Consider the following 26,000-nt stretch of genomic DNA (forward strand, 5'->3'; position numbering starts at 1 on the left):
TTTCAGAAATCATGAATGACTTTATGAATGGTCAATTATCCATCATTTGTTTTCACTGTAGTGGCAACAACAATGCTCTAATATAATGACCTTTCATCACTTCATACCAAAATATCCTCACTGTGCCAGCTCATGTGGACCTGAAGAATGAATCTGTCCCTAGGGCACAGAAAAAGATCTGCTGAAGATGACTAAGCCTGATGATGCTAATGGTGGTTACAAACACGGAGCGAGACATACTACATCAGCGTCCTCAGGCTGGCTGACGTCACTTCTCGACAGGAGATTACAGGGAAACGACGCAGGTGTGCTGCCACGTTGAAACACCAGCTCAAAAACCCCTCTAGCGTGCCACTCATTTAGCCTCCAGGTTATCACCCTCTGCATGACTTTTCACAATGAGACCTTATCAGAATACATTAAATGTACTGCTCCCCAATGCCTACTGCGCACAGACAAACGCACACCCCCACATGCCCCCCCCCCCCCAAGACTCCTGTAGGCTTACCCGGGTCAGGGTTACACTGACAACACAAACAGCAGATCTTTTGTAGCCGTGCCTGTGTGGCACAATTAGCAGTTTTTCCATTACATTATTTCTGGATTGCCCCGGGAGCGCTTGTGAACAAAGCGGGAATGTGATTCATTTTGCACAAGACACAGCGGAAAACAGCCCAAGGTGATGTGCCGAGAAATGGCAGCGTCCACTGTTACAAAAGGCGACGTTTGGAAGGGCGAATGTGGCCAAAGCTTTGGTAGATTGGTGGAATTCCATTCCCGATTAACTGTATGACGACCAGCCAGGAAGATGCGGAGGTCTCCGTCATGTTGTAAAAAATGGGTAAACCGTGCTAGATCATTAGTTTGAGTTATTACAGTAAGGGCTTTGATGACACTAGCCCAGAGTCTTCTAAACATAGTTTCTGAGCAGCAGAGGAAATATTACCCTGATCTTAGTCTATTTGCTATTTTATTTTCCTAAAATAAAGAGCCACCTTCAGTCAAAACCACCTAATTGACATAACCAGCTTTACGGGTTAACATGTAACATTTAAACTTCAGTAATTTAGTCGACACTCTTATCCAGGCCAAGTGACATATTGTTATTTTGGTGAAACAGTTTGTCCAGAATGAGACGTTAATGTTAAAATTATGCTTCATAATTCCCATCATTACCAAAGTGTGTGTGATTTAATGCTAAAACACTTTAGGTTTCGTGGCCGGGTCGTCACACAGACGTAATGTCGTTTCAGTGAGTTTCTGCATAATGCATCTTTTCGTCTGCAAATGTCCTCTGCCGAACATTACACAAATGTTATGGAAATAAATCGTCATTCGTTGCCAGATGTTCCTCACTGATCTTTGTTGGCAAATTTAGGACTGTCAACTCTTACGCAGGCACAAGCATCCATTAATGTCATTTACACTTTGTATCGCAGATCTCAAAGGGACTTCTACGATTAATGTGCATGTACTGCTTGCTACATCCACAGGGTAATCCCAGCGTCTCTATAATGGAAGCTTCGAATGGAGCATGGAACAGATGAATAATATTTTTCTCTACCGACATGCACAACCTACAGTGGATATAAAAAGTCTACACACCCCTGTTAAAACTAGGTTCTTGTGACGTAAATGAATGAGTCAAAGATAAATTATGTCAAAACTTTTTCCACTTTTTATGTGACCTATAATGTGAACAATTCAATTTAAAAACAAACTGAAATCTTCAAGGGGGAAAAATGAAACATAAAACATTACAATTACCTGGTTGCATACGTGTGCACACCCTCTTATAACTGGGATGTGGCTGTTTTCAGAATTAACCAATCACATTTAAACTCATATTAAATAGGAGTCATTACACACCTGCCATCATTTAAAGTGACATTGATTAATCACAAATAAAGTTCAGCGGTTCAGCTGTTTTCCTGACGTTTTCTTACTTGCATCTCAGAGCAAAAGCCATGGTCCGCAGAGAGCTTCCAAAGCATCAGAGGGATCTAATTGTTGAAAGATTTCAGTCAGGAGTAGGGTACAAAATAATTTTCAAAGCATTAGATCTACCATGGAACACAGTGAAGATAGTCGTCATCATGTGGAGAAAATATGGCACAACAGAGACTTTACCAAGAACTGGACGTCCCTCCAAAATGTATGAAAAGGCGAGAAGAAAACTGGTCAGTGAGGCTTCCAAGAGGCCTACAGCAACAAAGGAACTGCAGGAAATTCTGGCAAGTACTGGCTGTGTGCTACGTGACAACAATTTCCTGTATTCTTCATATGAATGGGCTATCGGGTAAGGTGGCAAAACAGAAGCCTTTTCTTATAAAGACAAAACAACAAGTTTGCAAAAACGTTCTTACAAGTTTGCAAAAACAAGTCCCCCTAAACCACGTGGGAAAATGTTTTATGGTCTGATGAAAACAGTTGAACTTTTTGTCCACATAATTCCAAAAGGTATGTTTGGCGCAAAAACAACACTGCACATCACCCAAAGAACACCACAACCACAGTAATGCATGGTGGTGGCAGCATCATGCTTTGGGGCTGTTTTTCTTCAGCTGGAACCGGGGCCTTAGTCAGGGTGGAGGGAATTATGAACAGTTCCAAATACCAGGCAATTTTGGCACAAAACCTTCAAGCGTCCGTTAGAAAGATGAAGATGAAAAAGAAGTTCACCTTTCAGCACGAGAACCACCCAAAGCACACATCCAAATCCACAAAAGCATGGCTTCACCAGAAGAAGATTAACATTTTGGAATGGCCCAGCCAGAGCCCAGACCTGAATCCAATTGAACATCTGTGGGGTGATCTGAAGAGGGCTTTGCACTGGAGATGTTCTCGCAATCTGACAGATTTAGAGCCCTTTTGCAAAGAAGAGTGGGCAAATATTGCCACATCAAGATGTGCCATGCTAATAGACTCCTGCCCCAAAAGAGTGCTGTAATAAAATCAAAAGATGCTTCAACAAAGTATTAGTTTAAGGGTGTGCACACTTGTGCAACCAGGTTATTGTGAGTTTTTTTTCTCTCTGTTTTTTTCTCAAAGATTTCAGTTTGTTTTTCAATTGAATTGTTCACATTATAAATCACATTAAAGGTGGAAATAATTCTGACATTATTTATCTTTGTCTCATTCTTTTACATCACAAGAACCTGCCATTTTAACAGGGGTGTGTAGACTTTTTATATCCACCGTAGCTAGGACCACTCTGTGCAGATACTGTCAGTTCATCTGGACAAGGACATCTGCCAAACAGCTAAAATGTAAATATAGATGTCACTCACAGGCACGTACACAGGTAAGGCTCAACCTGTGCAGAGCACATGCCCATTTGCTAACTAGTGCCCTTTCCAATTGATATGTGCCCTTCTCCCCTGGCGAGGCACACCGACATGCATGCGTCGTCCGTTTTCTTTCACGCATCACTCTCTCCGACACATCGTCCGTCCGTGTGAGCCGACAACTCCGCCCACTTTTTCAGATTCAACACATGCCCCTCAGAAGGTCTGTGTACGGTACTGGTCACTCATATGGTCAAATGTGCTAGCAGCACATGTAAATATGCTGTGCACTGAACGTGGGTTGCTTTGCACAGACTTGCTCCCCGGAGCAACAACAATGACACTTGTATACAACAGAAAATCAGGAAGGTTTCTAGCAGTGCTGGTTGTGTGTTAAACAAACTCCATTTTCACTTTGGTGACCGTGGAACTACGAATTAATGTAGACTACCATACCGATGACATGCAGAAAATGAGTGACACTGAGTTAGATTTCATTTAGGGTGTCTAGAATAAGCCAACCTTAAGATTGAAGTTGGAGCAAAGAATTTGAAAGCTTTCCACTATGATTTCATCATAACTGACTGGTGACATAACAATAGTGTAATTTGCTGTAGCTCTTGCTGGACCCAAGGTAGCACACATTCACCCTAAAATACCTGAGGTAGCACACATTCTCCCTAAAATGCCTGTGGTAGCACACATTCACCCTAAGATACCTGAGGTAGCACACATTCACCCTAAGATACCTGTGGTAGCACACATTCTCCCTAAAATGCCTGTGGTAGCACACATTCACCCTAAGATACCTGAGGTAGCACACATTCACCCTAAGATACCTGTGGTAGCACACATTCTCCCTAAAATGCCTGTGGTAGCACACATTCACCCTAAGATACCTGTGGTAGCACACATTCTCCCTAAAATGCCTGTGGTAGCACACATTCACCCCAAAATACTTGAGGTAGCACATTTTTTACCATGGGGGAGGCAAACTGTATTCACTCTGTTTGCACAGGTGCACAAAGAGCTGACAAACGCACTTCCACTCTGCCAGCCCGCCTTTTGATCATAGCCTTTAAAAGAATGAATGAGGGGCCCCACAAAAAAACAGACATATTTCTACGAAGACACATTATAGCAATGAATAAGTAATAATAGTGGGGTCCGTGAACAGAAACAGTTTGTTCCTCTGTGCCCTGCACATCTAGAAGCATTGTTTATGTGAGCCATCTGTGGTAATACTCAGATAGGGTTGATTCCCAATAATTATCCAGTGATCTTTTCATATTTTTGCCAAACTGAGGCTCCTCTTCTAATACAATATAGAGGGATCATGAAATGGTGTGCCAGGGGACCTAAAACTTTTAGAAAATGATTTGCTTCTCTCATTAGGGCTCATATTCTGTTGGCAATTATGCTGCAGAAAGTAGGTATTGTATTCCTTTAAAAAGCCATTAGTCAGGCTTCCTGACATAAGTTGGCTCCACAGAACACTTAGCTATTACAGTTTCAGAATCTTGGAACTTAACGGTTAACATACTTGTCAGGTAGCTTAACAGTTGGCAGCCTAGCAGATGGCAGCCTAGCAGTTGGCAGCCTAGCAGTTGGCAGCCTAGCGGTTAGCAGCGTAATGATTTGCAAGGTAGCGATTAGCAGCGTAGCGGCTCAGAACATTGGGCTGGTAACAAAGGTTTTTAGATCAAATCCCAGAGCCAACAAGGAGATCATATTTCTTGTCAATGGCTCCTGAGGCGCCCACTACGGCAGTCTCCACACCTCCCCCATTCGGAAGGTTTGAGTTACATGCAGAAGCTACGTTTTTGGCTGATCATTCAATTTCATTTGAAACAAATTTATAACCATTTGACAACCTATGATCGTGTCCAAATAGAAGTAGTTGAAGCGTCATAACCCCCTAAAATCTAGCGGAAAAAACGTAATACTGGTTCTTCCGCATTTCAGCATTCATCCTATAAGGACATTTAGAATCGCTTCAGATAAGGTCTGTGTTTTGTTTAGGCTTAGCCCAGCTCAGTGTTTTGATAACCGTGTAAATCTCATCAGGACAAAGTGACGTTTGTCAACACATTTGCTTTAATTAACACAAACAAATATATATATATATATATATATATATATATATATATATATATATATTTGCATAGGGATTATGACTGATACTATTTCAGTCAATAGTCCAAAACAGTTAGTCATACAACATGACATTCAGTTGTTATTCATGCAGAACAGGCAGTTGATTCCGAAGCTCTTATATTCTCTGCACTCTGTCGATAACAGCAGGGGGTGAATCAGGCAACTAAACTGACTTTCTTACAAAGCATCAGAGTCTCTGAAACAGTGCAGCACAAAACACAAACATGAATATAACTTTAGGTTACTGAATGTCTTTGTCGGTGTGAAACTATTATTCGAACACAGAAATTTGATTTTTGTGTATTTATTTCTGTGAGGAAGATAAAAGTCAGTAATTGAGGAATGTATATACATAAGTATTTTACCTCATGTTAGGTAAATTCCCTATTCACTATTGCCCCCAACAATTATAGAATTACAAATTAAATTGCCTCAGGCTTCAAGGCTAATGATATCACTGTTCAGACAACCTAACTGTACTGGAAATCTACTCTAGACATACTGTTAAAATATTTAAAACAAATCCTGCAGTTTACTTAATTAAATTAATGCAGTAAAAGAAGAATTCAGTTAAATTAAAGATGATTCATATTTTTTATAATCTTAAGTAGCTCCTGTTCCATAACATGAATATTGTTAAAATTCTAAATTAATTCAACATATATTTTTTAATTCATAACTGATCCTATCAGATTGACAGCAGTGTCTCCGATTTACAAGTGACGAGAAAGACTTTTACCAATCGACAAAAATAGTTGCTGAGATTCCCAATTTAATCATTCATGGTGGTGTCCACGTTTTCGTTTTGAATGTGGCTTTAAATGTCTGACAAGCAGCCAGTTCATTAATTCCCAGAAAGTACAGTTGGGAGAACATCTGTCACGGCCAGAGATACTGCTTGAACACATACGGCCAGGGTCAGAAAATCCCAGGCAGCACCTTCCATATCAAGTTGTTGCCAAGCCGTACACACCCTTATGAGTAGTAATTAATTTTGTATCACCTTCATTAACATTCTTCCTGCACACATAGCTCCAGAGAGCAAGGGATGGCAAATGTCATGTTTCTTCATCAGCAGCGCTATAGACACAAGCAGGCGGTGGTTATGGTGGATGTACGTCTTTGTCAGTTTTTATCAAATTTTTTCATTGCTAAATGAACCCGGGGCAACTACTTCTGGGTAACGATAATGGATTGGGATTTGACCTGTTTCGCCGCAGTGTTGGCCAAAGCTACAGCAGTGGCCCACAATGCCTCAAGGCCAGGGTGGTTAACTTTGGCACTCGGTTTGGGAAGAGAGAATAGACACTGCTAATTGCAGTTACTTGGGGAAACACGCGCAGGAACTCTCCTCAGCTAGAGTCTTCTGCCTAGACGGGCACTCGGACAGTCAGCTTATACATCTGCATAGCCACTGTAGCTCTTGACTGAGCTGTGGGCTATGAGCGAACGAGACAGGGCTACCATGAACTGGCGGGGGAGGTGGCGTGTTGGTGGGTCAAGTCATGCCATCGCTTAATGTGTGTATATCTTTCCGGATCTCTGTCTGGGCGGTAGGACTCAAATAAAAAACCTGGCGCGGTGATACCACCTGACAGCAAAGAGTAAAATGGCATGTCATGTCTGAGTTTGAGCCGCGTGATCTCTGTTTGCTCTTTCAGCTGGTGAGTGAGCAACAAGAGAGCCGCCCCCTGCTGAGCCCCTCCATCGACGACTTCCTCTGCGAGACCAAATGCGACAGAGCTGCCCGTCCAGTGACTTCGAACACAGCAGGTACCTCCGCGGACCGCCTGCTCAGACCGCCTGGACTGGGCCGCAGCGGTCAAGCCTTCACGCACTGTCCACTGACGCTGTGTAACATAGTGACGTAACACTGTGGCCCATTTCCGACAAAGAGCGGAGTGTGTTTCCAACAGACCCAAATTTAGATCTTTCTTTCAGGTGTGCTCACGTTTCACCCAGCAGGCTTGAATGAGGTTGGAGGACAGGCTGGGTTGTCGCGTTGCGGCGGTCTTAATATTTGATGACCGCATTGTGCCAAGTTGTGACACATTCTACAGTTGCGTGTTGTAATTACTAGCGTGCCGAACAAAGTCATGTACCTTAAAGCTTAGCCACAAAGCATGCTGTTATCGTGGCTGAGTTCAGAAGTTCATGTCTTAACGCCCTGCTGTGTCCACACGCTGAGTAAATGGAGATGATCCAAGATGGCATTCATTTAGATGATAGGTGTCCAGCTGAAGGTCAGTTGCTCCGCAGACAATGAGAATAAGGGAAAGCGACAGTGACTTACTTCTCGGTAATATCCACAGGTACAGCTGTACTCACACAAAAGTCTGTCACGAGCTTAGTTCCTGACAACAGGAATAACAAAAGTTTATGCTCAGTGACAAAAAAATTACGTTCTTGCCCGAAGGACCCACTGTTCCCAGTGGAGTATCTTCCCCTTACATAAATATATTGTCATCAGTTTTGAGCGTATTACAGTATGAAGACACGCCAAGTCTGCTTCTCCAGTAGGTATTTTTGTTAGACGTAGCAGCATAAGCCCAATCAGAGATATTTGACAGAAACAAATCACTGGATCAATCGGTTCTGATTTGTCAAACAAAGCCATTCTTTCGATGTATTCAGTTTTTTACAACAATTAAAAGATGGCAATATGGTTTGTTACGTTCACTTACTTATAGTAATGACAGTTTCAACTCGAGCCACTGGCTTGAAGTTTTGCATGTAGATTTCAAGATGGAAACTACTGATTTCTCCCTTCTATTGATTTGTGAAACACGAAACCCAGAGTCCGTTTCGCATTGTCCTGCCTCTGGGTTTAAAAACTCTGTGTTTACCCAACCACAACAATGGGAGTCAATCTAACAACTCAATATTGCAATCAAAACACTACAGTATAGATACAGTGCATGTCCCTTCATACACATACACATCAAATACTCAATCAGATACCAAGACTGTTCAAAGGAAATCTTTTCAAGGCAGCCTCATCATCTTAAGTTGACTCATGGGTACCGGAACAATTCATCAATCTTGGGCACGATGCTTTTCCTGTGACACAGACAACACTTGAGAAAACATCTCCATTCTCCCACAAGCCTACTTAGTCTGATTTCTAACTGCATTTATAATTTAGGGAGCAGAGAGTTGTCTTAGAGCGCCAGACGTCTCTTATTACCTACACATTACATTCAGAGGAGCGTGCCTGTTGTTGACAAGACGTCAATGATCGTGTCAGAAAGATGTGTGCTCATGGTGATCATACACACAGCTCTTATGCATTCATTAATATGCTACATTTACATGAACAAATTGGCCGCATCACACTTTATTCTGAGTCTCAGTTACAGAGACTGTCAACAAAATCTCAACAAACTATTGATAATCAACTGCTTGTTATGGTTAGGGTAATTAAGGTTAGGGTTAGGGTTAGGTTTAGAGTGAAGGTTAGGGTAATTAAGGTTAAGGTTAGGTTTAGAGTAAAGGTTATGGTAATTAAGGATAGGGTTAATACCTATGAGGTTAGTTTAAATGTTACACATTTTTGTTGTAGCCCAGGACAAGCACACCCATTTTAACTCAACGAGAGCCTGATAATTAGTTGACAAGTTGAATCAGCTGTGCTTGGCTGGGGCAACAATGTAAATGTGTACTGTTGGGGGTACTTGAGGACCGTAGTTGGGAACCACTGCTGTAGAGCATCTAAAGAAACACTTTTGGGACTCTTTAATAACATCTTAGCAGCAGACAGCTGAATGCAAGCACATAATTCTGAATATGTTAAAAGTTTATTAATTCACAGACTGTATAATGTACACAGTTAAATTGTACATTAACCTGTATGAAGACAAAAAAAACATTGTTGCTTAGAAAAGCTGCCCACTTTACTGGTCTGGTGACCTGGGTTAGCTAAAATAGCTTAATTGGCCAAACAAAGGAGCTCCCCCTGGGCCGCGTTAACTGTCCATACCGTGGTCATCAAATAATACTTAGATCAGTGAGGTAGAGAAAATCCTGTACCAACCAGAGGGTAACTGATGACACTTATACCCTTGACATCAAAATAGCTGGCAAACTTTGGATCTTCAGGGTGCGCCGAAAAGCGTATAAAAAGATGTCCATTTAGAACAAGGCTTGTAATAAATACCAATAAAGTTATGGTATATTCAATTTTAAAAAAGGATTCTGAAATTGTAATTTCTAAAGGATTTACCTTGACCAAAATGTATCAACCCCTACAAATAAAATTACATCAGTTATGATCAACAAAATAATTCCTATTCCCTTATTTATTTCCCTGCTGCAAGAAACATATTCAAGTTAAGACACAGTATCTGTGAACTAGTACGATGTTTCCCACCAGTTCTGTCGTCCACTCTGGACCTGTTGGACCTCAGCGAGCCCGAGGAGCGGAGAACCAGCAAGCAGGACAAGAGCCCTCTATCACTGCGTGGAGAGGGCCCGAAGAACGGGCCACACAGGAAGAGGACGACAGAGGAGACTGAGCTGATTCAGGTGGACGTGGAACAAACTGCACACAGCTCGCTCACTCCTGAGACAGCATCCCTAGACTCAGGTACAAACACCGGAGTAGATCGTTCACCACTATAAATTGACTTACAGAAGTGTTGAAGCTTCTTTTCTAAAACAGATATTTCTCAGCCAATTCGTTTTAAGCGATACGCAAATAAATGAAGGGTGAGAAAGGTAAAGAAAAATAGAAAAAAAAGAAAACTTAATATAATCAAAAACATCATCCGTAATAAGTCCTACTGTCCATTCAGAGTGATGTCCCTCATCATGATGGAATGTACAGCATGAATCCTCTTAAGGTCCAAGTCAAGAGCTTCGGTTTGGTTATTTAAAGTAAATATCTGTCAGTTACTGGCTTGTAAATATGTCCATTACCATGGAATCATCCTTCCTCTGCATATTGACTAAAGCAAATGTCACGATTTAGGTAAGGCAAGACCCCAGGCACAGAGTTAACAGACACAGACGGATTTCATGACAAAACTAGAGCAGGTGAAGAGCAGGACATCAGCAGGACATCAGCACCGGCGAGGCAGGGACCCCAGGCAGGGACATCGAGGCAGGGACCCTGGGCAGGGACATCGAGGCAGGGACCCCGGATGGGGCCTTCGAGGCAGGGACCCCAGGCAGGGCTATCAAGGCAGGGACCCCGGGCGGGGCCATCGAGGCAGGGACTGGGATGACCAGGCGGGACCAGCCTGGGAGGCTCTATAGTTCCGGGCTCCCCCAACGCTGTCTCCTGCTCGACCCCCTGCGCCGGCTGTTTTTAGAATGTTGAATCAGGATTGGTGTTGGCCTCTGTTCTTCAGTCCTCTATAACAAAATTGCCAAACCACAATCAAATGTTCATGTTCGAGATAATTTTTACCATATTGGTCCAACCCTGTGTTTTTGTTGGAAAAAACACACAAGAGGTAGTACAATGAAGGATCAGGCAATCGTCAATAATGAACACATCATCTTCAAAAACATAAAGAGGCAACAGCTGATTAAATTCCCATTAGCAAGTTAAGGAGGTTAGTAATTTACTCTTCAACTGATTTCTAATGATGCATAGCAAGTCAGAGGAGGCTTTGTCTTATTACTTCATGACAGAGAGCTTGATAACACCCGGTGCTGGCATTTACAAAACAAATTAAAGTTCCTGTCATGACATGATCCAGACAGCCGTGTATTTGCGCTTTGTTGTTGTTGTTTTTCTTTGCTTAGCTGCTTAAATTGCATTGCACAGCTATTTCTACTGCAGCCCTCCGATGTTTTAACTGTCACTGGTCTTCACAGTTAACACTGCACACCCTTTGGAGAAATGGGAGGAGCTCAACGTCCACCCTGAGGGAAATGGCTGCCGAAAGTGGAAACAAGACAGACGACGTTCATCAAAAAACTCCTCCAGTGAACTCCTGTGGTAAGAACCTTCCTGCAATGACTACAATCTGAGAAACCATTCTCCACCCACCAATACTTCAGAAAGGTTCTTCACTTTTATTCACTTGAATTCTGAAGTAGCTCAAAGAATGAGAGGATGTTTTGACCTTAGTGGTGCCCACATCCATACAGTCGCTGTTCTCAAGAGGGAAGCCTGTACCGGCACCCCCATGTCTTTCGCTGCATGTTGAAAAGGTCTTTTACACTTCAAAAGACATCCTCCGATTTTTATCAGCAGCCCTATTGTATCTACCGTAGACTGTTTTTAGAAATATCAAAAACCGTGAACCTTCTTTCAGCCAGTATCTCAGAGAAGGTAACCAAAAGGCACACATCCGACAGGTTCAATTCACTGCTAGTTAAAACAAATGGCACTATAAAGATTAAAACATTTTAAAGAAAGCGACGTGTGATGGAGGGGTGAGGAACACAGGCTGTACCTCCTTAAGTTAACCACATCACTCACAAAGAGTTCTCCCACCATGTGAGTCGGTCTGATTTGTAACTGAACTCCAACATCAGGAACTGACGTGAATGTGTAATACCTCTTCAAATAAATAGCCCCTCGCAACATATGAGTGCTGTTGCATAAAGCAGCGTCAAGACAGCTAAAGAAAGGAAACTGCCCTGAGATTCAACCGTTTGAGGGAGTAATGTATGCAAAATACATTACTTGATTCAACTGTCTTTCCTGGGCAGGTCCATAGAGTGCAAAACACAGCCAGAGCAACCTTCCAAGACCTCATTTGAATTGGATACCAAAACAGAGGCAGAACCAGCTCTAGCGTATCAAGTAAGTGCCTTTCTCATTCAGTCCGGAGTACTCATCGCAAACAAATGCTGTCTTCACCATCTGCTCTTGAAATCAGCAGTGTCTTGAAGTGGGAATCTTTTCACCCCGTAAAATGAATGGCTGTGATTAGTAAAGCGGTAGGCTTCTTTGTGACGTGAGAATGGTTCTATTTCGTTTGATGAAAAGTGATTGGGATGCATGCGAACATTAGTGGGCATTCCCGTGTCCTGATGGCAGTCACTGTGCTGTATATCCCTGTGATGGGGTCATGTTTTAACCCGCCACGCTGTGCTAACGCCTCATGTTCTTCCATTGCAGCTCAACCGACAGTATATTAGTGGAAGACATGTAAGCCCCTTCTTTGCTTCCTCTTCTATGACATCACAATACATTTGCACCAAGCCAACATCACCACAGAATCCAATTAGAGTAGCAGAAACGATGTGTCAGCCGTTGCTCCGGCGACAAGGGTACCCTTTAGAATGACAGAAGGGCCTGGTAGTTAAACTGGGCGAGTCCCACATTGGCTTTTGAAATTGTCCCTTTGTAGTACTGCGAGGTCCAAATGTCAAGCCCTCCTTATTGCTTGTGGTCTCTATACAGGTTTAGCTGACGGTTGTGTTCCTAGTCACCCATTATTAGATTAACAGCTCATGAATAATTCAGCATTATCACTCCAAGCCCACTAAGGCCAACAGTGTCCAAGTGACCAGTTAAGCATGCATCACCTTTCAGCATCCGTGTAAATAATAGATTTCGGTTTATAATAGATTTCCCTGTCCCAGAAGGAATTAAACGTTATAAAACACAGTATTTGTTCTACCACAGGGGGCTCAATACATCATCAACTGGCTTTGGTTTCTTGTCCACTTGGCAGTTAATTTAACCGGAAGAAGGAAACCTGTGTTGAAATAATATTTCACACGTCGGCCTGGGTTACAACAAAAGCTGCCTGGAAAACGTCAAAGACGACTAACATCCTGCACACCTCCCAACAGCTTCACTGTAACATTGTGACGGGATGTACTGTACACAGCGGCGTGTGGAACGGCCCGAGAAGTTTGGAGAGAAACCGCAGACACTGCCTGTTTTACTATTATCAAATCGTGTGACACGCCGGCAGCTAATCCTCTGGAGCCATTCATATCCACACACGCCGACTTCAATTAGGCCTCACGGAAATCAGGTCTCTAATCACTGGCAATGAAGATGAAAAATGTAACGTCACAGGTAATAGGCTGACACGAGGTCTTACGGAACCGATTACTCATCAGAACCCGACAGCCAGACGGCCTTGGGGGGGGGGGGGGGGGGCACCGTCATGCGTTCTACCCGAGGGCTACAAAATGGCTTCCCGCGTGGAACATGTGCTTAATTCAATTAATACGCCTCCATAATTGACTGCCTAGCCTCAGGCTTCAGACGCCGCCAGTTACTCCAGTAATCAGAATAGATCCAAATACAATCATGCAGCACAGTTCTTGCGACCAGAAAGTCCTGTAACTGTATAGCGTATCACACGTTTCTAAATGCAGCGCTTTTCAAAATCAGCCGTGGCTGGGTGCTACGACAACACTCTCATCATTTACTGTCAGAGTTATGCTAATGCATGGAAAGTATACCGAAGGTCATGCCGGTAAAGAACTAGAGCTAGACCCTGGAGAAGGGAGGATTCATCTGATTTTGACAGGAGGGTGAAGGGGACTGGGTTAGAGTGGCACTAATCACAGTCAGAAAGGTGTTATGGGGGCTGAGAGGAGCTGGCGGAGGCACTGGCCGTTCCGAGCCGTTCTAAGCGTGTCAGAGACTTCTAAGCGTGTATTTACCTCTACCGGTGAAGGCAAAGATGGCCGACTCAGCTGACCTTGCCCCCCCTCTGCCTGCCTGCCCCCCATTTTCCGTGTGTGTGTGTGTGTGTGTGTGTCTGTGTCTGACAGGGCCATTTGAGTAAAGAGCGGATCGGTGGCGGTGCCATCCTATCCAGAAACCAGTCCCTTGAGGAGGAGTTTGAACGGGCCAAAGCGGCCGTTGAGGTAAGCGGATGGGTTTAGCCAATCGGCCGTTCGCAGAAATGTGATTGTCATAGCGATTCACCAATGGGTGCTTTGAACCGTATCCAGCCACTAGAACCTCTGTCGAGCGCAGTCCAAATCTCAGCTTAAGCAACATTGTGAAAAAGAAAAAACTCATCCCTATGCTACTGCACGTGAACATGGCTCAGCAGCCATTGGAGGTTGGCCTTGGTGGGAGTGACTGTCATCTTATAGGAATGACCTTAATTAGGGTTTATCATGTCTCGATTTTAGCCAATCAAAATATTGCAAGGCGCGTCTCCAAACGGACTGGTATTGCATACAATTTATTAGGGCTGGGTGATATCCACTAAAATCTGCATCACGATAAGTGGACCCAATTACCACTAACAATTAACTTTGTGTTAAAAAAGGCTAAGTACAATTGTGCCATATTCCAATGCAGTTTAGACATTCTGTTAACTAGTGTAATTAACATGAAAAAGTACCTTGATAACGATATATACTGTTATCGATGTAATTGATTCCTCTTATCGCGATACATATTTTTATTTATATCGCCCATTATAAGGGACATTTGTTCACTGCATCCAGTTTTATACTTCATAAAAGATCTCTTTGTAATATTAATTGCAATTTTTTCTGTTCACACTGAGCTATAGTTTTAGAACTAATTAAGTAAGAATATCCAGCTAGCTGTTCACCCACCATCTTGGTTCTTCTAGCTGTCATGTCTGCCAAGCAGTGCCTTCTGCTCTGAGACGAGGACAGATGTATGGATTTGCTGATTGGTTCGAGTCACTAAAAACCCATAAGAAACAATGTTACCATACATTACATTACATACAGGAGTTGTTGACACTGTTTAACACCAAAAAGGTCCATAATGATGAAGGGAAACATTTTACAATTAATAATAAAATTGTTCTAATCGAATTACAAATACAAAACAGAAAATGATTGATTGCAAAGGTATTTACCTCCTTTAATCAGTATTTCCCAACAGGCACCATGGATGTGTCTTTGCTGGCTTTCATTTCTGAATACAGCAATTTCTGCTCATTATCTAACTCTGTCAAGTTCGAGGGGGACCTTTGGTAAGCAGCAATGTTCAACTCTTTCCACAAATTGTAAATTAGATTGAGGCCAGAGCTTTTGCTGAGCCTCTCACCAGTCTGAGGTTCTGCGTGCTCTGGATCAGGTTTTCTTCAATGACTTTGCTGTATTTTGCACCCAATGCTTCCCTCAATCCTGAACAGTCTCCCAGTTCCTACCTCTGAGAAGCATCCCCATAGCATGATGCTGCCACCATCGTGTATCACAATTGGAATGGTCCTGTCAGGATGAATGGCAGTGTTAGGCTTGTGCCAAAGTGTTGAAAATCTAAATTTTGGTCTTATCAGACCATATAATCTTCCTCCACTTGGTCTTAGAGTCTCCCGCATGCCTTCTGACTAGTGCCATAATTGCCTGATAATCAGGTTTCAAGGATGTCCTAACACACAATGTAGATACTTCCAAAAGTCTGGAATACTTTTGAGAGCCACATTACAGTAATAGTGGACATCCACTGTAAATAACAGTTTTTTTATAATTTAATCTCATATTCCTTCACCCCATATGCTCACAACAAAGCGTATTGTACAATAAACGTATTTCGACTTCAGTACATTCTGTGTAGTCCATTCCTATTGCTCATTTTGTCTCTGTATGTTTTCTATCACAAGCAGCAGCTTTACAATAAGTGCAATTCTGGATATGTAAATGTACTCACCAAATAAAGGTGATTCCAATTTAGTTGTTAGCAATAAATACATCCATGAAAATAATTGGAATAACTTTGCTGTTAAGGCCCATAACTTTATGGCCCATAACCATCTGAATGAAACTGGTAAAATTGAACTATCTACCAAAAGCCCTCTTATCTCCGTTCAAAATTATATCTATTGTATCTGCAACTGTGGGCTTTCTTGTTCCGATGACAGGCGTTGACATCTTAATAATCCCTAAATGCCTGAACTCAGGTTCACTGAGAGTTTGACCTAGAAAATGTGCACGTGTTTCCACAATCTAACAATAGGAAGGTAAATAGGTCAGCCATTTTGGAGCCAGACATATCAGGTATCATAGAGGAAGGCGCAGTTGGAGTAATTAGAGATAGTTAGGCAGGTTCATCATATGACAATGTGACCATAAAAGCTTTTTAGCCCTAGTGCTCCCATCCATTGAAAGTGAGGAGAAACTATGTGAACAAGGCTATGTGTCCCATTAGTTATACCAGACAGGCTGCAATTTTTTGAAAACAGGGGAATGTCTCAGAACCTCTTCTGTGTTCTACTCATGCTGTCCCTGCCCACCACATTTTGTTCAAAGATGTTCAAAGATTATTGCTGTTAGTATCTGGTCCACAGTTTTCACCCTTGAAGGAGGTCCCTTTTCCTGAGCCAACATGTATATCATGGTCTACAATAACATGACGACACCTTCGTTAGATCCTGATATTGTTTTGGGGGTGGGGGGGTGATGATGGGGGTGGGGGGGTGATTAGGGGATGATGCAATCAGGGTGCCCTTTGCCAGGCCTACAGGGAGTCCAGTGGTCTCCGGTTTGCAGCGTACGTCTGAATCTTTGATCACTGCACCTAAAACTCCTCTTTCTTTACGGTAAAAATGAACCATTTGCAGATTTCATGCAGTCATCAAATGCATAGGATTTGTATACAACTATTAAATATGGCGTCTTTTTTCTTTTTAAATTCTGTTAATTTTCCCATTCACTCCTGTTCCTCTGAAACGGTGGGACCATGTATGAAAAGGGCTGTAATTCTTATTCAGTTCACAGTTTATGGCTGTAAATACCAGCATATTAAAGCTGACCATCTGTACTTCACCATGTAGCATTACATAGGTGGTATTGAAGGCTGCAGGAGGGTGTTGCACAGGGAGGCTTCTGGCATCTGTAAAGGTCAATAGATAATAGAGAAGAGATGCAGAGACGGTAAGAAAGTGAGTGAAGTTTTCCCAAAAAAGAGCGTTTCCTCCCACTCCTGGGTCCCAGCATGAGTGTTAAAGTCAGAGTAAACAATGTCTCGTTCTGAGCCTTCCTCTTGAACCATCTGGGTTAGTATATAAGTGCTGGCCTTGGGGCAGGTCATCCTGAGAAGTGATGAAACTCGGTGAGGCGGACAAAACGGGGGGGATCGATTGTTTTCAGTTTCCCAGGAGCTTCGTCTGAGGGCCTGAGCCACTGGCTGGCACTCAAAAGAACGTCTGATGTGAACAGTCGGCCATTTTGTTTTTCAGCTGTCAATATCAGGGCCCTGCAGTCACAGATCCCTACCCTAAGCAGGCGAGCGTATGCATAACCATTCATACTTACCCGTATGAGGTGGCTCGGGTGGCCAAAATAACTGTCTGTGACACAGATGCAAGCTGCCAACCTATTAAATTAGCTCAATGACTAAACGTCTGGAATACAGCAAGACAGAGCGAAGGCACAGAGGAGTGAAGCCTTAAATGGTCATCCATTTTATAATAGACAAGACGAGTAGTCGTGGATTTCACGCGTTTCACATAAAACCATTAAACGGGTGTAATGGAAGCGGGCTGAAAGCCTGAGCCCTTCAAATGCCTCAACTGTGCTTAATTTTGACAGACGCTGATAAAAAGTCTTGACCGCTAAAGCCGTTTGGGGACGGTGGCAATCACATTGGTCTGATGAAAGCACACCGGTCTTATTAAATAAAGAGCCTGATGGAAGCTACAAAGCCACCAGGTCAACTCCTGCTCCGAGAAGCAGTGTTTTGCCGCGAGGCAGAGATAGCGGTATCCCGGTTCTGATAAAAGGCCAGATCAAGGTAACCGTGGGCCATGTATTTGATTAAACCAGCTGGGGACAGACTCACCTTTTTACGACTTGATTTTCCCCCGCGGCTCTTGTGGTTGGGAGGGAGAGTGCTGATGATTCGGTCCTGAGAAAAAGTTACGGCAGGTCAGAGAGGAAGCTGAGTATGAAGAGAATCTCTCACTCGGAAGAGCATTGCAGTTTGAGATGGAAAAGACATTTGTCATACATGGTCCAGTGCTCTTGAATGCTGTGAACATTGTGGGACTGAGAAATAGGTCAACATCAAAGCGACTATAAATCATCTCTGTGCATACCATTGCATTAGAGATGTTTTCTATGAATTTCCATGGCTGTATTTACTCAAGCAGTGTAATGTCCTATCTTTTTTCTACACTACTGATCTTTTGACCAACGAGCCCTGAAAAATATCTGGTGTGAAAATATCTGATGTGCTTGGTCAGAAGACCAATTAGCGTATGAAAGAGCCTGATGAATCGGGCTGCCCATGTAAAGGCCTGATGAATTGGGCTACCCATGCAAAGGCATGATGAATTGGGCTGCCCATGTAAAGGCCTGATGAATTGGGCTGCCCATGTAAAGGCCTGATGAATTGGGCTACCCATGTATAGGCCTGATGAATTGGGCTGCCCATGTAAAGGCCTGATGAATTGGGCTGCCCATGTAAAGGCCTGATGAATTGGGCTGCCCATGTAAAGGCATGATGAATTGGGCTACCCATGTAAAGGCCTGATGAATTGGGCTACCCATGTAAAGGCCTGATGAATTGGGCTGCCCATGTAAAGGCCTGATGAATGGGGCTGCCCATGTAAAGGCCTGATGAATTGGGCTACCCATGTAAAGGCCTGATGAATTGGGCTACCCATGTAAAGGCCTGATGAATTGGGCTGCCCATGTAAAGGCCTGATGAATGGGGCTGCCCATGTAAAGGCCTGATGAATTGGGCTACCCATGTAAAGGCCTGATGAATTGGGCTACCCATGTAAAGGCCTGATGAATTGGGCTGCCCATGTAAAGGCCTGATGAATTGGGCTACCCATGTAAAGGCCTGATGAATTGGGCTGCCCATGTAAAGGCCTGATGAATCGGACTATACATGTAAAGGCCTGACGAATCGTGGCTACCCCCGGAAGGTGGAACAGCGTTTTCCAGCGGTTTCATTGACATTTGTCTGGCGTCCACTGCCTGTATATCTCCAACACACCACAGAGGAACCTGCCCATGCATAACATATACCACAGCTGTAGCTTTGTAAGGATTACCCTTTAACTCATGGTTCACACAACTACATCATGTCTTATTAACTACTGAGAGGAAAATAATCAACCACACACAACTACTGAATGAATCATTGAAGTTGGGACCCCGTTGTGCTCACTTGGGGGGAATACGCAGAGTTGTGGGTTTGATCCCCCATGGAGAAGCAGTAGGGTAAAATGTATTCACTCGTTATTTTTCATCACTCTGGATAAGTTACTTCGTAATAAATACGTTAGCCCCATGGGAATGTCTTTGATTAATCCTCAAGTTTGCTTCCTGTTCCTTTTTAACAAGGGATATGTGGCCCCAAGATTCAGCATCCACATAGGCCACTGTTCATTATCACGGCATAGCTCTCTGTCAGTCAGCTACTGACTCCACCTGCTCTTGGCGTTTGTGACCTATAATACATTAAACCTTGTTCAACTAGTAAATTAATGGCACATTTCACATGGTAGTTGAACTGAATTCAAAGTCTGTTTGTGCAGCTTACTAGTGAAACTATGCACTACTTTTATTGCTAAAATTATTGCAATGCACCTACCAAATTCTCATTTGAAACATTGATAACATCGGACTAATGTGATCTGACTGGGATTTGAATGTGACAATGTATCACAAGGTTCTATGGCAGTAGTGAACTACATCAGCTAAATGTGCATTCTGGGACTTTCAAACTTCTGTAACCCCTTTACCACAGGCTCAGATAAACCACAGAATAAATATAGTGTAAAGGAACATCACAGTAATGATTATCCTTTGTAATTAACTAGCTTGGAAAATAACTACTAGAGGACCAGGATATACTACAGATACAATGTATTAAAAGCAAATGATACACTGTACAAATACCATCACAACATATGACATTACAGTGGAAAACAAATAACTATTAGAGTTCACTCTTTACACTAATTTGGCACACTTCCTTGGACTTCAAACACTACACATTATCAGGGGTGTAGAATTAAGAGGGGACAGGGGTCATGATCGGTCTCAGCGCTCCGTTTTTCTATTGAGTCAATGGTATCATACCACCTTCGGTCGTTCCAATTCTTTCCGTTCTGAGTCTTTGCTTTCCTGTGCTGTTGTTTCATTTTCTTATTTTTTTTTAGGGATCGGTTTGTTTGATCGAATGAAAAACATTAAGAGAGAAGTTGAACCCGTGACTTATGTGTCATATGAACCGAACAACGCAGCGTCATCCTGTACGATGAAATTCGTATGACATGGCACCCGACAACTACGTAGTGGGAGTTAAGGAGAAGATCAAATATAGCCAGACAAAAGAATAATAATAATAAAGCAAAAATATACATAACACTCTATACTAGCAGCAGTTAGCATAAATCACTGGTGTTGCCCTGTACCCTGGTAAAGCAAGAGAGAAAATTCAGCAAATGTTATCATGCACTTTCCACAAAAAACTGCGAGGAAGGCAGAACTTCAGCAATTGAAAAACATGTCAAAAAAGAGCCTTCATCTTTTGAAGTCTGAACATTTAAGTAAAACTAAATTCAAAAGTATTTAAACCATATTTACTATATTTGTAAGGAATTATTCTAATGCACAATTCCAAGAGTATTACACTTGGAATTCCATGGAAAACTGAGGTTTGATTGTAATTCTACTTATAGATAACGCACATATAATTATTTTTTTACAAATCCTGCACAAGTGGGAGGTTAAAAACGGTTGTTAGTTTCCTGAATTCATCTTTATGTAAACTGCATTTTTCTTAAGGATAGCTTTAGTGTAGCGTAACGTCTTTCAGTGCAAATGAATTGGTAGCTTGGTAAATTATACTTTCTGAGTAGCTTCCCCAAGCACCTGTCTAGTGCAGAATGGAGTGATTAATTACCCTAAATGCAGCATTCATTTAGGGCTTCAGCTCAAGTTAAGTGCCTGCTTTTTTCGGAGGTATATTCAGCGTCCTGACGATTAATGAGGGTATTGTAAAATAATCATCTGGGCAAACTGGTTAAACAACAACCAATGTTTTATTCGGTTCTCCACTGAGGGCAGGTTATAGACTGCTGCAGTGTTTCCCCAAACCTCTTCTTGATAGTACCCCCTCACTAATTAGATCAATTCCAATACCATCACACCCAATTCGTCTAATTGAGAGCTCAGTGATTAATTAGTAAACCAGGACAATAGGGTGTTGTAAGTACTGCAGTAGATCTAATACTTGAAATGAGGCCGTGGCTTGTAAACACTGCTGTGTTATAGTGGTGGATCTCTATTAAGAGGTTCGGCCTAATGGGTGTCTCATGGTGACATGGTGGTTAGGACATCTGACTAGTGTCTGAAAGGTCTTTTTATTTTTTAGGCTGGACCTAGAAGAGCAAGAGCCGGCCTAGAAGAGCAAATGTCACTGACAGACTGACTGACCCTTGGTAAATAGTGTAGTGGTTTAAGATGTGACTCCCGTCACAGTCAAAACACATCATGTCAGGACGGTCAGGCACCAGTGGCTACAACCCTCAGAAGCTATGTAATAAGAAGCCTAAAATAAAACAGTTCTGGTGGATATTTGGATTTGTTTAGGATGGACAAAAACTTTGCTGGCTACAACCTTCAGTAGCTATGTTATAGGACGCCTAAAGTGAAACTGTTTACTGTTGTATTGCGACTATTTCTGGTGAATTATCTTGTTATGTCTTAGGATTCTCTCGTCTTTTCACTTGACAAAAGTCTGTTATCGTCACCCATATTGATGCAGTAATTATTGTATCAATGTCATTCACGAGTGGCTGTTAAAAGGGCCATAGATGTTATTTCTGGTGGAGGTAAACTTAATAAGAAACGTTTGTCAGTTTACACAATGGTGAGTGGTGTCTAACGAAATATTCAAACTTGGCGTGATGTTAATACATGACAAAATTATATTATGTCAAGAGGCTATACCGACACCTGGCAAGTGTACAGCTCTGTGGCGTAGTGGTTAAAGACACAGCCTTTCACGTGGGTGACCCAGGTTAGAATCAAAGGAGCGCAACAATGATCAACGCTTTTTATTGCAGGCCGGCTGAACTAGGCTTCCCTGGTTTCTTGTTTACATCTTGTTTACCATTACTGTTATTTTCACAGATTAATCTAAACCTTACTTTTTGTAAAAACTGAGAACACATTCTTAGTTATCAACAACCTCAGAGCAGTTAGAGTTAACTGTCAGAATGACAGGGTTTACACCTTAGAGAAGTTAGGATTAACTGTCAGAATGACAGGGTTTACACCTTAGAGCAGTTAGGATTAACTGTCAGAATGACAGGGTTTACACCTTAGAGCAGTTAGGATTAACTGTCAGAATGACAGGGTTTACACCTTAGAGAAGTTAGGATTAACTGTCAGAATGACAGGGTTTACACCTTAGAGCAGTTAGGATTAACTGTCAGAATGACAGGGTTTACACCTTAGAGAAGTTAGGATTAACTGTCAGAATGACAGGGTTTACACCTTAGAGCAGTTAGGATTAACTGTCAGAATGACAGGGTTTACACCTTAGAGCAGTTAGGATTAACTGTCAGAATGACAGGGTTTACACCTTAGAGAAGTTAGGATTAACTGTCAGAATGACAGGGTTTACACCTTAGAGCAGTTAGGATTAACTGTCAGAATGACAGGGTTTACACCTTAGAGCAGTTAGGATTAACTGTCAGAATGACATGGTTTACACTTTAGAGCAGTTAGGATTAACAGTCAGAATGACAGGGTTTACACCTTAGAGCAGTTAGGATTAACTGTCAGAACGACAGGGTTTACACCTTGGATTAGAACCAGCATCGTTTAGTTTAATGGCAAAACACTTTTGACCACAAATTTATCCTGCCGCTCCTGTATTTACAACAGCTGTGATATGTGCTTTTAACAACTGGCTATATTAAGACGAATGCAGTAAGCATTGTACACCTGATTTGATGCATTTGATAGACTTGGTTTTGATTTTTTGGCATATGATGCTAGTTTCTCAATGTGAAGAAATGCCATATCTTTCTGTGTCTACCAACCTGCAAAGTCAGTCTCACACTCTTGGACAAAAAAATAACTGCAACAAGATGAAGTTTTAAGGAAAAACTGCTGTAGGATAGATTACACTAAGATGTGTATTGCTGTCCAACTTTACAGTTTGGCTGAGACAGCAATTATTTTCTCCTCACATTGCATCAGCTGTATACAAATCTGTTATTACTAGATAAATTGCCTCATTTCAGTTGGGTAAAGCAATAATTGCATTTCAGGGACAAACTACATTTGCAGGTCTCTTCATTCATTCATTCTTAGTTCCTTCTGGGCCAAGACAGATATTATCTCTGACTGTACGTCCATCATTACATATGTTGGAAATAATGTATTTGTGAACTACTGTAGCAAAGCAATATACCAGGTTCATTTAAATGCTTCCTGGCATGTTTTGACAGGCCGAGAGTATAAAACTTACTGCCATTCGATTCAAATTAAAAAATTGCTTCAGAGCTAATGACATTAGAGTCACAGAGAGGGGCTTGTTTCATTGATACCTGGGATAAAAATGACTTTCTATCCCAATGTCACGTCTGGGAATGGAAATTCAGATCTGTGAGAAAAATTTCAAATAATGCACCCATGTGAGTAACATTGAAGAGCATTGGTGTTTCCAGATAGGATCTTTTGGTAATGGCGTAATAGGATAAATAATAGAATGCTTTACAAGTCACAGTTTTTCTCTCTATAGACATAAAATGAGTAGCAAGGCTTAGGTGTTGTACAAAGTCTTTCTCTTGTAGAAATATAATGAATTTGTTATTTGTGTGGGTTGTTCAACAGCAAACCGTATGTGGATACCAAATGTGTGTGGATACCAAATTTTTGAATTTCAACAGTTTTTGAGAAGAAGTGGTACATTATTTAAATAAAGTGCAAGGTTGCTAACACTTTTGGCCACGGCTGTGTACATACACTCACCTAAAGGATTATTAGGAACACCATACTAATACTGTGGGATGCACATCCAGGGCACGAAGCTCCCGTTCCACCACATCCCAAAGATGCTCTATTGGGTTGAGATCTGGTGACTGTGGGGGCCATTTCAGTACAGTGAACTCATTGTCATGTTCAAGAAACCAATTTGAAATGATTCGAGCTTTGTGACATGGTGCATTATCCTGCTGGAAGTAGCCATCAGAGGATGGGTACATGGTGGTCATAAAGGGATGGACATGGTCAGAAATAATGCTCAGGTAGGCCGTGGCATTTAAACGTTGTCCAATTGGCACTAAGGGGCCTAAAGTGTGCCAAGAAAACATCCCCCACACCATTACACCACCACCACCAGCCTGCACAGTGGTGACAAGGCATGATGGATCCATGTTCTCATTCTGTTTACGCCAAATTCTGACTCTTCCATCTGAATGTCTCAACAGAAATTGAGACTCATCAGAGCAGGCAACATTCTTCCAGTCTTCAGCTGTCCAATTTTGGTGAGCATGTGCCTCTTTTTCCTATTCGTAGTGGAGGTGAGTGGTACCCGGTGGGGTCTTCTGCTGTTGTAGCCCATCCGCCTCAAGGTTGTGTGTGTTGTGGCTTCACAAATGCTTTGCTGCATACCTCGGTTGTAACGAGTGGTTATTTCAGTCAAAGTTGCTCTTCTATCAGCTTGAATCAGTCGGCCCATTCTCCTCTGACCTCTAGCATCAACAAGGCATTTTCGCCCACAGGACTGCCGCATACTGGATGTTTTTCCCTTTTCACACCATTCTTTGTAAACCCTAGATATGGTTGTGCGTGAAAATCCCAGTAACTGAGCAGATTGTGAAATGCTCAGACCGGCCCGTCTGGCACCAACAACCATGCCACGCTCAAAATTGCTTAAATCACCTTTCTTTCCCATTCTGACATTCAGTTTGGAGTTCAGGAGATTGTCTTGACCAGGACCACACCCCTAAGTGCATTGAAGCAACTGCCATGTGATTGGTTGATTAGATAATTGCATTAATGAGAAATTGAACAGGTGTTCCTAATAATCCTTTAGGTGAGTGTAGGTGGTTGGTGACGAGGTTAAGCGCGGTCTTGTTAGTCTCTGTGGAACAGATGGCCAGTTACTGAGGATAGAAAGCATGCTGGCTCGTCTTCATAATGATTGACCTGTACTGCCAGCCTTCCCGCCGTCTGCTGGAGAACCTTTTTTGGAACACTGGATGGGAGGGGTCAGTGATGCTTCGTTGCCGGGGAGATATGTAGCACCTCGATGCAGGACGGCCGGTAGCCAGTTACACTTTCTGCAGACCAGACAGTGTGTTGCAATTTAGCCCCACAGCAGGAAGACTCAGACCAAGACCAGATGTTGCAACGTGATGGAGTTGAGAATGGACTGAAGCGTGAAGGCGGATCAGAATTGACTCACAGATATATTATTGGCAGCCCGGGGGTTGTTTTTGACGTTTTTGCTTTTACTGTTTTGAAAGTTTTGAATGTTTTGAATGTTTTGAATGTTTTGATTGTTTTGAATGTTTTGATTGTTTTGAATGCACCAGCCAACAGCCGCTAACGAGTCCACGTTCTGTGCTGGTGGTGTTGAATGCAGAGCTGAAGTCCACATTAAAATAAAGCATGGAACCACCTCTATAGCTGGCCTTAGGTCTTAAACACATTTTTTTCTAT

At 42.4% G+C, this 26,000-nt stretch overlaps 1 protein-coding gene across 4 annotated transcripts in view; it reads left to right on the plus strand.

Moving 5' to 3' along the window:
- The window catches only part of pex5la (peroxisomal biogenesis factor 5-like a), an 88,557-nt gene that overhangs the window by 42,116 nt on the left and 20,441 nt on the right, over window positions 1-26,000 (plus strand). For all 4 annotated transcript variants that reach the window (XM_029121369.2, XM_029121370.2, XM_029121371.2 and 1 more), the window contains 6 exons: window positions 7,106-7,217; window positions 9,817-10,029; window positions 11,268-11,391; window positions 12,111-12,204; window positions 12,523-12,552; window positions 14,142-14,237. In XM_029121369.2, coding sequence (XP_028977202.1) covers window positions 7,106-7,217; window positions 9,817-10,029; window positions 11,268-11,391; window positions 12,111-12,204; window positions 12,523-12,552; window positions 14,142-14,237 — 669 coding nt within the window. The remainder of the gene's footprint in view (window positions 1-7,105; window positions 7,218-9,816; window positions 10,030-11,267; window positions 11,392-12,110; window positions 12,205-12,522; window positions 12,553-14,141; window positions 14,238-26,000) is intronic.

This window comes from Esox lucius, chromosome 8, assembly GCF_011004845.1.
Source record: "Esox lucius isolate fEsoLuc1 chromosome 8, fEsoLuc1.pri, whole genome shotgun sequence".
NCBI classification, from domain to species: domain Eukaryota; kingdom Metazoa; phylum Chordata; class Actinopteri; order Esociformes; family Esocidae; genus Esox; species Esox lucius.